This window comes from Peromyscus eremicus, unplaced genomic scaffold, assembly GCF_949786415.1.
Source record: "Peromyscus eremicus unplaced genomic scaffold, PerEre_H2_v1 PerEre#2#unplaced_355, whole genome shotgun sequence".
Taxonomy (NCBI): Eukaryota; Metazoa; Chordata; class Mammalia; order Rodentia; family Cricetidae; genus Peromyscus; species Peromyscus eremicus.
Window position 1 is genome coordinate 157,590 of NW_026734591.1, and position 12,868 is coordinate 170,457.

Sequence of the window (12,868 nt, forward strand, 5' to 3'; positions counted from 1 at the left end):
CTTCTTTTGTATTTGTTGGGCAGTGAGATACCACAGACCCCCAAACGTCACAGGCTCTTGCCATTGCTCTTGAGTATCCCCCAGAACTTGATGGTAAAACCTTGTTGCTGAAGATACCACGTACTTGATTCATAGAACACAGAGAACTCAAACTGGTACTCACCTGGAAGTTTCATTGCTACTGGCTAGTTATCATAGTGCTGAAAGTGCTATGCATGCTATCACAAAAGAAAAGTGACCGTTAGTCACACCCAGCTGTGAACTCTGTGTGCTGCAATAATGACTGGCCTGGAAAGGCACACACACACACACACACACACACACACACACACACACGTGCAATAGTGCATGACAATCCTTTGAGCAACCAACTGCCTTCTAATTGGGTAAAAGATGACACCAATACATGGATTGTTGGCTTTAAAACATATGGCTAGACAGATCACAGACACTATGAGAGAAACAGCTGCTATTTTGCTAGGTGGGAACAGTATCAAATTGACTCCTCTGTGTTCTTCGACATCACGGCCGATGGCGAGCCCTTGGGCCGCTTTTCCTTCGAGTTATTTGCAGACAAAGTTCCAAAGACAGCAGAAAACTTCCGCGCCCTGAGCACTGGAGAGAAAGGATTTGGATATAAGGGTTCCTCCTTTCACAGGATTATCTCGGGATTTATGTGCCAGGGTGGTGACTTCACATGCCATAATGGCACTGGTGGCAGATCCATCTACAGAGATAACTTTGAGGATGAGAACTTCATCCTGAAGCATACAGGTCCTGGCATCTTGTCCATGGCAAATGCAGGACCAAACACAAATGGTTCCCAGTTTTTCATCTGCACCGCCAAGACTGAGTGGCTGGATGGCAAACACGTGGTCTTTGGGAAGGTGAAAGAAGGCATGAACATTGTGGAAGCCATGGAGCATTTTTGGTCCAGGAATGGCAAGACCAGCAAGAAGATCACCATTTCCGACTGTGGACAACTCTAATTCTTTCGACTTGCGGGCTTCTTACCCACCAGACCATTCCTTCTGTAGCTCAGGAGAGCACCCCCCCCCCATCTGCTTGCAGTACCCTGTAATCTCCGCTCTCACTGAAGTCCTCTGGGTTCCATATTCTCCTCATTCCCCTCCCAAGTCTAGCTGGATTGCAGAGTTAAGTTTATGATTATGAATAAAAACTAAGTAAGAACCGTTTAAAAAAATGACTCCTAATGACTTACTGTTATATCTATAGTTCAATGAAGTTTGATCCTCATATCAGAAACTCCTATAGAGACTGCAGAATGCTCAGCCTTAAAAGGAGTATATGGGCCTCCTCCCCTCCTCCCAAGGCTCAGGGATCATCGCAGATGGGAGGGAAGGAAGCTACAAGGCAGAAGTTGGGAATGACTACAAGGAAACCCTTGGACACAGCAGGGGAGATGCACACGTAGGAACTAAACAGCAATTACAACAGCCCCTGTTAAACTTGCACAAGTCCAAGCCAGTCCAAATCCCATCATGGAGAGGGGACCTGGGTCCACAATCCCATCCCATGCCATGGAGCTGTTGGTAATTATGAGCTGCTGGGAGCGGGACAGACAATAGTCTAACCCCCTTCAGTGGAAGGCCACACATCCAAGAATATTTGGGATGCACAAATTAGTCTTTTGTTTGTTTGTTTGTTTGTTTGTTTGTTTGTTTGTTTTTAAATAGGACACAGAGTTGAGTAGATAGGGAAGTTGGAGGGATGAATCTGGGAAGAGTTGGGGGAGGAGATGAATATGATCAAAACACATTGTATGACACTCTCAAAGAACTAATAAAAATATTTAAAGGAAAAAAAAGATACGTTTAAAAAAATCATTTCTTGTCTTACCAGATGCTGCCACTTCTGCATAAACCACTTCTAGGAATGAAATTTTGTTCATTCTAGTTGCTTTCCAGGTTTTAAACTTGGATCTTTTTATCATGTGTATTTATCTGTAAATGTCAGGGCTTGAGCTGCTAGATCAGGGTGTGGTCCAACTTTACCAAACTGCTTTCCAGAACTACAGTTCCTAAGCCACCAGCCCATCAGGAGGACACTCCTCAGCCAGCATCTTGTCTTTGCTCCATGAGGCAGGAGAACCACACACCCATGTGGGAAGCCTAGGGCTCCCAGTAGTCTCTCTACTCACACATCGTTCAGCTCACGATCTATCATTCCTCTCAACATCATTAAGATCCTAATATGTCCTGTAGTCAATCTCGTTCATTTTCATCCATTTCTTTACTGTAAAACCACCAGCCCCCCATCTCAAGGGTCTACCCAAGAAAAACAGGAAACAGCATCATTTATACCCACGGGAAATTTTTTTCACCACGAGAAGTTATAATCTGATTATTCCTTATACAAAATAAGCTTCAAATCACATTTAAGTGACAAATATGTAAATATCAAGTATATTTAATGGTCTTTTGAAAAGCACACATACAAAAACATTAACTGTCAAACAGCCTTGGCACAGCCTTCCTTCTGGAGAGATGACACCCCTGCGTCATGTCCTTGGCCTGGGAATGCTGCAGTCTGTCTGTGTGGAAGAGGAAGACAGTGTGTTGACGATTCCTACCCTGTGTATATTGAGGTGAGTGTGGATAGTTGTGCTTCAGTTTTTAACAACAACAACAACAACAACAAAATGATTAAATGAGGTGAATGTGGATACTTGTGTTTCAGTTTATAACAACAACAAAAATTGATTAAAATCTACAGATATGTTGAAAAATTTATAAACAAAAAAGTTTATAAGACAAAGACATAAAAAACAGTATTTTTACAATCCTTTCCCCCTCTCTTCTGCAGAATTCCCTGAGCTCAGCCTGATGTTTGCTGTGGGTCTGCATTTGTTGTCTCCATAGGGTGCTGAATGGAGCCTTTCTGATGACAATTGGACTAGGCACCAACCCATGTGCATAGCAGAATACTGTTAGGCATCGATATTTTTCCTCCAGTCATGTTTAGTTCTATCCTAGGTCCCTGGGTCATCCAGCCTGTGGGTCCTGGTGCTCCAGGCAGTGTCAGGTGTGGGCTTAGGGGTGGGCTCTTCCGGCATGGGTTTTGGATTAGACTAGTGATTGGTTGGCCATTCCCTCAATCTGTAGGCCACCCTTACCCCAGCACATCCCATAGGCAGGACAGATTGTAGGTGGAAGGTTATGTGGCTGGGTTGGTTTCCCACTCCTTCTACTTGAAGTCTTGCCTGGTCACAGGAGATGGCCAGTTCAGGCTACACATCTGCTATTGCTAGGAGTCTTAGCTGGGGTTATCCTTGTAGATTCCTGGGAGACTTCCTTGTGCCAGGTTTTTCCTGACCCTGAAATATCCTCCCTTACCAGTAGTCTCTTTCAGCACTCTCTCCCTCCACCCCTCCAACTTGATTACTCATCAAGAAGAACACAAGATAAACAAAATATGGTACATATACACAATGGAATACTACTCAGCAGAGAAAAACAATGACATCATGAGGTTTGCAGACAAATGGATGGATCTAGAAAAAATCATCCTGAGTGAGGTAACCCAGACTCAGAAAGACAAACATGGTATGTACTCACTCATAGGAGGATACTAGATGTGGAACAAGGATGACTGGACTGCTACTCACATCACCAGGGAGGCTACCTGGAAAACAGGACCCCAAGAAAGACACAGGGATCGCCCAATGACAGAGAAATGGAATGAGATCTACATGAACAGCCTGGACATGAGTGGGGGTAGTGAAGGGCGAGGGTCAAGGGAAAGAGAGCTTGGGGGAGCGGGAGATCCCAGCTGGATCAACAACAGAGAGGGAGAACAAGGAATAGGAGACCATGGTAAATGAAGACCACATGAGAATAGGAAGAAGCAAAGTGCTAGAGAGGCCCACAGAAATCCACAAAGATACCCCCACAACAGACTGCTGGCAATGGTCGAGATACAGCCCAAACTGACTTACTCTGGTGATGGGATGGCCAAACACCCTAATTGTCGTGCTAGAAACCTCATCCAACTACTGAGGGAACTGGATGCAGAGATCTAGGCATGTCTAGGCCCCGGGTGGATCTCTGGGAGTCCAATTAGCAAGAATGAGGAGGGTTTATATGAGTGAGAATTGTTGAGACCAAGGTTGGATAAAGCACAGGGACAAATAGCCAAACGAATGGAAACACATGAACTATGAACCAGTGCCTGAGGGGTCACCAACTGGATCAGACCCTCTGAATGGGTGAGAGAGTTGATTGTCTTGATCTGTTTGGGAGGCATCCAGGCAGTGGGTCTGGGTCCTGTGCTCATTGTATGAGTCGGCTGTTTGAAACCTGGGGCCTATGCAGGATCGCTTGGCTCGGCCTGGGAGGAGGGGACTGGACCTACCTGGACTGAGTCTACCAGGTTGATCTCAGTCCATGGGGGAGGCTTTGCCCTGGAGGAGGTGGGAATGGAGGGTGGGCTGGGGGGGAAGGTGAGGGGGGCGGGAGGGGGGAGAACAAGGGAATCCGTGGCTGATATGTAGAACTGAATTGTATTGCAAAATAAAAATTAAAAAATTTAAAAAAAAAAGAAAAAGAACACAAGAAAACTCACAGACTCAACTAACCCGGGCTCATAGGCTCTCACAGAGACTGAATCGACAACCAGGGAGCCTGCATGGGACTGGCCTAGGCACTCTTCATATATGTCACAGTTGTGTAGCTTGGTCCTCTGTGGGACTCCTAACAATGGAAATGAAGGCTGTCTAGGACTCTTTTAATAGCTTTTGGGACCGTACTCCTCATACTGGGTTTCCTTGCTCAGCCTTAATGTGTGAGGAGTTGTTTAGTCTTACTGCAACTTGATATGTCATGTTTTGTTGATATCCATGGGAGACCTGCACTTTCCTAAACAGAAACAGAGGAAGGGTGGATTGGGGAGGGTGGAAATAGAGGTAGGGTAGGGGGAGGGACTAGGAGGAGAGGAGAGAGGGGAAATTGCAGCCAGGATGTAAAATATATGAATAAATAAATTTATTACAAAATTAAAAAGACAGTATATTTGCATAAACACTCAGAGTGTGTTTGAGGACTGCTATTTCAAGTGTAGAGCCTACAAAGTTAAAAGTGTATAATAGAGTCAGCTTTGTAAATTGAAGATACTGTGTTTATAAAGTCTGCAATATAGACAACATCCGTGAGCATGGACCTGGGCTACAGCCTAGGTGTCTTTTAGGCTCAGCCGTTAGGCTTACGATGCTTATGCACTTAAGAGAGTTCTTAAGCATGCATCCTTAAGAACATATTCCCAGTAATTCACAGCAGTACCTACATGTAAAAAATACACATGCATAGACATGCACAGAGGTATGCATCTATATTAATCATAAATATAAACAATAGAATAATCCTCAATGGCCACTTAGCTTTTTCACTCACTTTCTTTTTTTTTTTTTTTGTATTTGATAGGCACTAGATAAAACTGATATATCCTTTATTTTCAAATGCCTTCTTTTTAGAAGAGGATTAAAGGGAGCATGGTGAGGAGATTAAGCAGATGAATATTTTGCCCAATAACTTAAAAGTCAGGAAGGCAGAAAGTAAAATCAATGCTACCCATCTTATGCCAACGGTTTAGCCAAGAATCTCTTGCAATGTTTACGTTCCAGTACTGAATTGTAAGTATGCTGTTGACTGTGCCAGAGGAATGGTCCAGGCCAGATTTGCATAGGGAAGGGATTATCCTTTTTCTCTACTTCACACCTGTTTCTCTGCAAGTGATAGCATGAAGCTCACAGGCTCATTTTTTTCACAGCAGGCTAGGTAGGTCCCTGTGAGTCAGGTCTAAGGTCTACCACTGTTCTTTATCTTAGCCATTCTCCCTTAGATTTTGAAGATGATTATTTTGGTCTTTTCTAGCTCACTGTTATAGTCATCCATCACATGCATGCTGCCTGTCTTTATACCCCATCACCACCAAACAGAGGGTCAGCTTCTCCAAAGTCAAATGATGAAGATGGCTGTGTCTGAGTGTGCACAGATCCCGTCATGGACAAGTGTGGGACACAACCGGTGATCTCCAAGTCCTTGCTGACCTTTCACAGGACAGAAACCTCAGTGAGAAGATTCCGGGAGCAGGCATGTCTGGACACTGAGGGTAAACATTTCTCATGTGAGTCCATTTAAGGTTTTGCTAATGTCTCTTACTGATGAAGCAGCTTGCTCAGCATGTAGGCTATGAAGCTGGTCCAGAATTTTTCAAAGAAGAGTTTAGTGACAGATGATAGTAAACACACTATAATAGCCTTGTTTTGTTTTATTGTATGAGACCAAGATTATGGCCAAGACCCCACTGGTGGCCTGGAGTAAAATGCAGCCTGTCCCCAAGTCCCTCTGGGTATAGATCTTGGTCTTATTCCTGGGGCTAAATTCTACCACAGGATAGACAGAATCAGTGAGCAGAGATTCCATTCTGGGCTGTGAGTGGGAGGTGCAGGGAGTCTATGATACACTTTCTATGCGAGAGTATCAGTTATAGCACAAGAAATTCTTGTGGATGCACTGAATGAAGCAAGGGAAGAAAGGAGAAGTATTTTTAAACAGCATAATGAGAAAGAAAAGAAGAGCCCTGAAAATAAACAAACAAACAATAACAAAACTAGCACGAACAGGAGCCAAAAAAAAAAAGTTGCTTCAGTTCCTGATTCCAGATTCCTGCCTAACTTCCCTCAATAAGCTAATAAGCTAATAAGCTTGTTCTTCCCTAATTTGTTTTTGGTCAGAGTGTTTATTGAACAGAAAAGCAAATTAAGACATGTCCTGTTCTCTCTCTCTCTCTCTCTCTCTCTCTCTCTCTCTCTCTCTCTCTCTCTCTCTCTCTCTCTCTCTCCCCATGCATGTGTGTGTGTGAATTTCTCTCTCTCTCATAAGATAGTTTTCATAGCTACATGGAAATAATGGGGTTTTCTTTTATGTAAGGCTTACTGGATTAATATAGATGAGGGCTGAATAAGCTGAAGATGAGTGAAATAAGAGTGAACATAAAGACAAGAGAGCAAGCAAACCTGTGTGAAGCAGGTGATTTGCTGAATACATTTTTCATATTATGCAGCCAAGGCATTTATTAGAAAGACTGATCTATTATAACCCCAGACATTAGAGACTTGGGACATGGAATTAGGGTTTGTTGATGATTCAATGGCCATGTACAATGAGCTTCAAGACAGCTTTAAGACTTTTATCCCTTTTGAGTGAATATGGTTCTCTATGTCCCATTGATAATAACTAAATTGGAAGGGATGATGTTAAAACAGATAATAATAGCAAGCAATGATCTTTGTTTCTGCTCTTCAAAGAAATCACAGAGAAGTATCAAGTTCCTAGAGTTTGTGCCCACAAAGATGCTGCCTGACTTACTGCTTCTAAATCTCACTGTGTGTGTGTGTGCTGCTCACTCACATCTAATACATCTCTTTGTTTGAAGAGTCAGCGTCTTCACGGAATTCATATTCCATCAAGTGGCTCTTCTATTTTTATGTAAGGAGTGTATTGCTTTGAGAACCATGCATTTAACGTTACGGCAGCTTTCTTCAAATTCATCTCCTTAAAAGGAAAAAAGCAACTGCCTGCAAATAGTCCGTTAGTTTTGGGTGTTTCTCCAGTGTTGACAGAATAAAAAATATGTTGATTGATAATTGTCAACATCAAGAATGCAATTCACATCAGCTCCTACAAACAAAGTTGTACTGACTGTTGTGGATAATTTCGGTTTTACTGGCTGATGAAAATGTCCTTTCTAGTTTTAAGACTATACACAACTGTACGAATAACTTTTGTGAAAGGGGTTAAGCCATCATAATTTAGGTTCTGTCACAGCTGTGTGAGCTTTGTGCGAGCCTCCTCTGTTTATCTAAGCTGTCCCCTGGGTGCTCTAGATGGCTTCAGTTGTCCTGTCTGGTTTCAACATTCAAATCTCCTTTTTTCCCCAGGAGTTTTTTTATATTGTTGTTATTTTTCCAGTAGCTAGTTAAAGGGATGGCTTAAAGGACAGCTGCATTTTTTTGGATATTCTCCTTCACAAGCTATTTCCCAGATAATATTAAAATACTAATTTCTCAAAAGAAAATTGATCTGGTATTAAGTTCTTTATCTCTAATATGTTCTAATCCACAACCATACTTCTATCTTACCCATCTATGTATTTATCTATCAGTCATCCATTTGTCAATAATCTATCATCTATCTATCTGTCTATCTACCTATCTATCTATCATCTATATCTATCTATCTATCTATCTATCTATCTATCATCTATCTATCTATCTATCTATTTTGTATCTGTTGCATATCAAACATCATTTATCTCTATCATAAACCTATATCTATCATCTATAACCATCAATCATCTAACTACATTAACCATCTGTCAGCCATGTCTATCATCTATATCTATTTATCATCTCTCTACCTATCTCAAATTCAAAGGCCAGCAGTATTTTACTGTCCAACTTACTCTATTGATAGTCAGACACCAGTTAGAGGGAATATTCTTTAAACAAGAACAGTTTTGATTTGGAAAATTTAAAATCAGTTTTGATTGTTCCATGCTGTGCATAGTGATGCCCCTTGCCTGGGAGACTCTGCATCCTCTTTCTTTACTGCTTAAACACTCAAACCATCACACAGTCCTGGGCAAGTCTACTCTGCCTACAAGAAGCTAATACACTGAGCTTCCACAAGCAATAATGTGTCAGACACATGTGATATAAAGAGATCTGGTGATATATTGTGTAACCTAATAAACTTGCCTGAGAATCAGAGGACAGAGCCAGCCACTAGATTAGACATAGAGGTTAGACAGTGGTGGCACACACACACACACACACACACACACACACACACACACACACACCCTTAATCCTGTCACTCAGGAGGCAGAGATCTGTCTGGATCTCTGTGTGTTCAAGGCCACACTGGAAACAGAGCCAGGCAGTGGTGGCACACACCTTTAATCCCAGTACTGGAAAGCACACATGCCTTTAATCCCAGAAAGTGATGTCTGGGCAGAGAAAGGTATATAAGGTGTGAGGAAACAGGAACTCACTCTCTTTAGGCTAAGGATTTCACAGAGGTAAGAACTAGTAGCTGGCTGCTCTGCTTCTCTGATCTTTCAGCTTTCACCCAATATCTGACTCTGGGGTTTTTATTAAAAGACCATCTAAGATTCGAACAACAAAGAGGCACCAGAGAAAAAGTTCCATGTATGAAGACATGCCAGGCTGCCTTCCTAGTGAGTTGGCTCCTGTGTTCTGCAAATGAGAAGTAATAACTCTCCCCACTGCCACATGAACTGACTCTCTTTCTCAGGCTAAAGAAAGTTTAACAACACTTTCTTAGAGATAGTTCTGAAGGCACTTTTGTAAATTTGTTAATACGATGAACTGAGTCTTTTTATTTCATATTTATGGTAATAAATCATTCTTTAAATGTTCAAATGCAACCTATTCATAGGTTAATGGGTATGGTATAATGACCAACAAAGAGTCAAGTAAAGAGTACTTTCTTGAGGAAGTGACACAAAATTCAGAATGTAAAATAAACTAGGAAAGGTACATGTATTGGTCATCTTTCTGCCGCTGTGCACAAATAGTTGTTACAAACCTGAAAAAATTCTAGAGAACTAGATATTAATACAAATATTAACTAAAATGCATTTATTTGGAAAACTGCAGGTGCTTGGTGTAAAGAAAATGCCAGAGTTGTCATTACAACTACCAACGCTTTTGTTTCAACTACGATGATTATTCTAAATTAGTTCATAAAATTGATATTAATATAATAAAAATTAGAGTTTGGAGCCTGAGGACATGGCCGATACAGTAAAATGCTTGCCTTGCAAATGTGAGAGCCCTAGTTCATTCTCCAGAATCCACATTCAAAAACAAAAATCCAGGCCTGGTAGTATGTGCTTGGACTCCCACAATGGGAGGCAGAAAGAGGATGGTCTCTGGGGCTCTCTGGCAGCCTTACCTGTGCAGAAACCCTAGGGCACTGAGAGACACTAGTCTCAAAAGAATGAGGTAATCAGCTCCTGAAGATGACATCCAAGCCTGTCCACTGGGCTCTACTACACCCACATGCACACACATGCACACACTCATGACATGATCACTCTCCTCCATGCACAGCATAAACTCACACACATGCAAAAATAAACAAGTAAATGTATGAATTAATAATTCAATTTATAAAAATAAATTTTAAGCATCTTGACAAATTTAGATACCTTTAGCTTTAGTTATATACATTATCATGGGTCTTTCAAATATTGTAAATAGATTTTAAATGATAATACATTTATCAAAACACAGTTGACTCTGTATCTGAGAGACGATGGCCACTGTAAATGTGTTGATGCACATAATTAGGTTAGGGAATATCAGAATGTCCCAAACTCATACCTTAAGATGATAGGAGTGTTTTTATTTTCTAGTTTTTAATTTCGATAGTATTATTCTCACAAAGTGTGTGTTTCTTACAGTGGGTACAATTTGGGGATATTTCTTTGTGTTCTTGACTTAGCAACTTCTATCCAATATCTACAATATTTGAAGTATCTGGTTTTTAGAGATTTATTTTTATTATGTGTATGTGGGGGAGTGGAGGATATGTGTACATGGGAGTGCAGGGTGGAGCCCAGAGGGCATTGCTGGAATCCCTGGAGCTGGAGTTCCAGTGAGCCACCCTACAGTGGTGGGAGGAGCTGAGCTGGGATTCCTTGCAAAAACAACATATGCTTCTAAACATTGAGCCATCTCTCCAGCCTCCTGAAATGTCTGTCTTTGTACAAAGTATAAAGACATTAATTTTTTCTGTGAAATCTGCTACTTGAATATTTGTATTTGTGTAGAGAATTCATCTTTATAATTAGAAAGGGGAAAAAAGACTCAGATGTTATGTAAGAGTTGCTTTCTTGTGTGATGTGGGCATGACATGCTTTATGCAAGAAAAATGAATTCACCGAACATTACTATGTAGGTGCAAACAGCCATGCTTTGAAGAATTGGATTTTTGTAAACATCTCCAAACAATTGAATTGAAAGCAGAAAGCAAATGTTATTAAAACCTGTATCATTTTAGCATGTATTAATTATGCAAATTAACGCAGTTCACTGTGGTATTTTTCTCTGTACCTGTATTACATGTTGATGATATCTGCCTACCTTTTATAACAGCACTCTTCATGAACCTGCTCTGAGAACTCTTCTGGGCTAGTTGGGGAACTGATTCACACAGGAATGCCCAGCACCGTAGCAGAGGAAAGAGAAACTTCAGCTGGGCCTGGGTGTCTCCTCTGCCTTACCTCTGTGCTTCGGTTTCTGTCTGGGTCTCTTTTGTTAATCACTATTGTGTTCCTGCCTCACCCTCTCTTGATGGTGGAAATGCTCATGAGTGGGTCGATCTTTTGATCTTTCTCTTTCTGTTAAATGTGCAGTATTTACATTTGCAAATGCAAGACTATTAAATACATATATTTCAGGTAAGTATTTGAATATATATTATGTAAGTATAAGTTTGATTCTTGCCATTCCATATATCATCCAAAACATAGGCTATTCATTAAACGTTATGCAAACCACACGTGTTTTGTTGATTTGAAGTGAAGTACAGATAATCTAGGTAACATTGTGTGGGTGATAGGAAGACTCTCTTGCTAACAAACCTTCTTGTCTCTTGGTATAAGTCCAAACCAAGTGTGACTTTACAAGCAGGATCATCCATGACACTTGCAGTGTTCACAATCCAACCATAATTCCACTTACATCTTTGTTTAACTGCATCAAGGCAGGCCAAGCATTTCAAAGCTTCCCTGTGTATTTTTCTCCCATTTGCATAATATACATGCAAAGAAAACCTCATTGCTCCAAGCATATTATTAATATTATTCATGGTCATATTTCTAAATCTCTACAAGGCCCTAGTCACCTAAGAGCTGAGAGAACAATGTGTTCTGAGTCAGGGACATTTGTTACATGGTCATTATGACTGGGAGAAATCCTGTCTTTTGCTTTCTAGTTCATTAGATGTCAGATGATGATTACAGGGGAGTGCAGCACAAAATACATTTCTATGAAGAAAGCATCCAATTTCCAACTGGCAGCTCTGCCTCTGTTCTCTGTGAATTCAGCCTACTTTCTTTTAGCCAAAAAGCTTGCGTATTTTACATGGCTCTATGATTGAGTCTCGCATATGTGAAGGACATTCACAGGGGCATGATCTTTGTGTGGATGGGTCTTCTCTTTTTAGTCACCCTTTCTGAGAGCTTAAATTTCCCCAGCTGCATGCTATCATAGAAAGTAATTAAATTCAATAGTCACTGCCCTTAATTTATGGCCACAGCAGGAAATAATCATATCTAAAGTAAAAGCCACAGTATTTAAAGGGAGATGTGTGCTATTACAGCATGTCCCCAGTAAAGGCAGCCTTTTACCAGGACCACATTGAAGGGGTTTTTATTTTTACTCCTGTGCATTTTTACCTTTTTGGAAATCTCACTGAACTCTTGACTAGTTAGTAGGGTGACTTCCTGTTATCCAGTTTTGTTGAGCCTTAAGATGATGTTTTTTCCAAGTGTCTATCTTTTTCATTGACATCTCTGTCTGACCTACATTTAAGAGAGGCATTAATTTCCCTTTTAGAATCTGATGAGATATTGATTTTCATTGGACCTTGAATCCCCATGCCTCATGCTTAAAATTAAGGCCCAGGTGTGTAGAGGCACTGACGGTTTGTGAAGTACCAGGGCATTCTGGGGGATCACCAGCATTTCTGAATTGGATTGAATGTATTTTTCCTTACATGAAACCTAAATGGAATCACTCCATCTCTCAAAAACGCTA

The 12,868-nt window shown here is 41.0% G+C and overlaps 1 protein-coding gene across 1 annotated transcript in view; it reads left to right on the forward strand.

Annotated features, from left to right (window-relative positions):
• LOC131901784 (peptidyl-prolyl cis-trans isomerase A-like) overlaps positions 1–1,187 on the forward strand; it is a 43,882-nt gene extending 42,695 nt beyond the window's left edge. Inside the window, exon 4 of the mRNA XM_059252861.1 lies at positions 482–1,187. Coding sequence (XP_059108844.1) covers positions 482–989 — 508 coding nt within the window. The 3' untranslated portion in view covers positions 990–1,187. The remainder of the gene's footprint in view (positions 1–481) is intronic.
• The last annotated feature ends 11,681 nt before the right edge of the window (positions 1,188–12,868 follow it).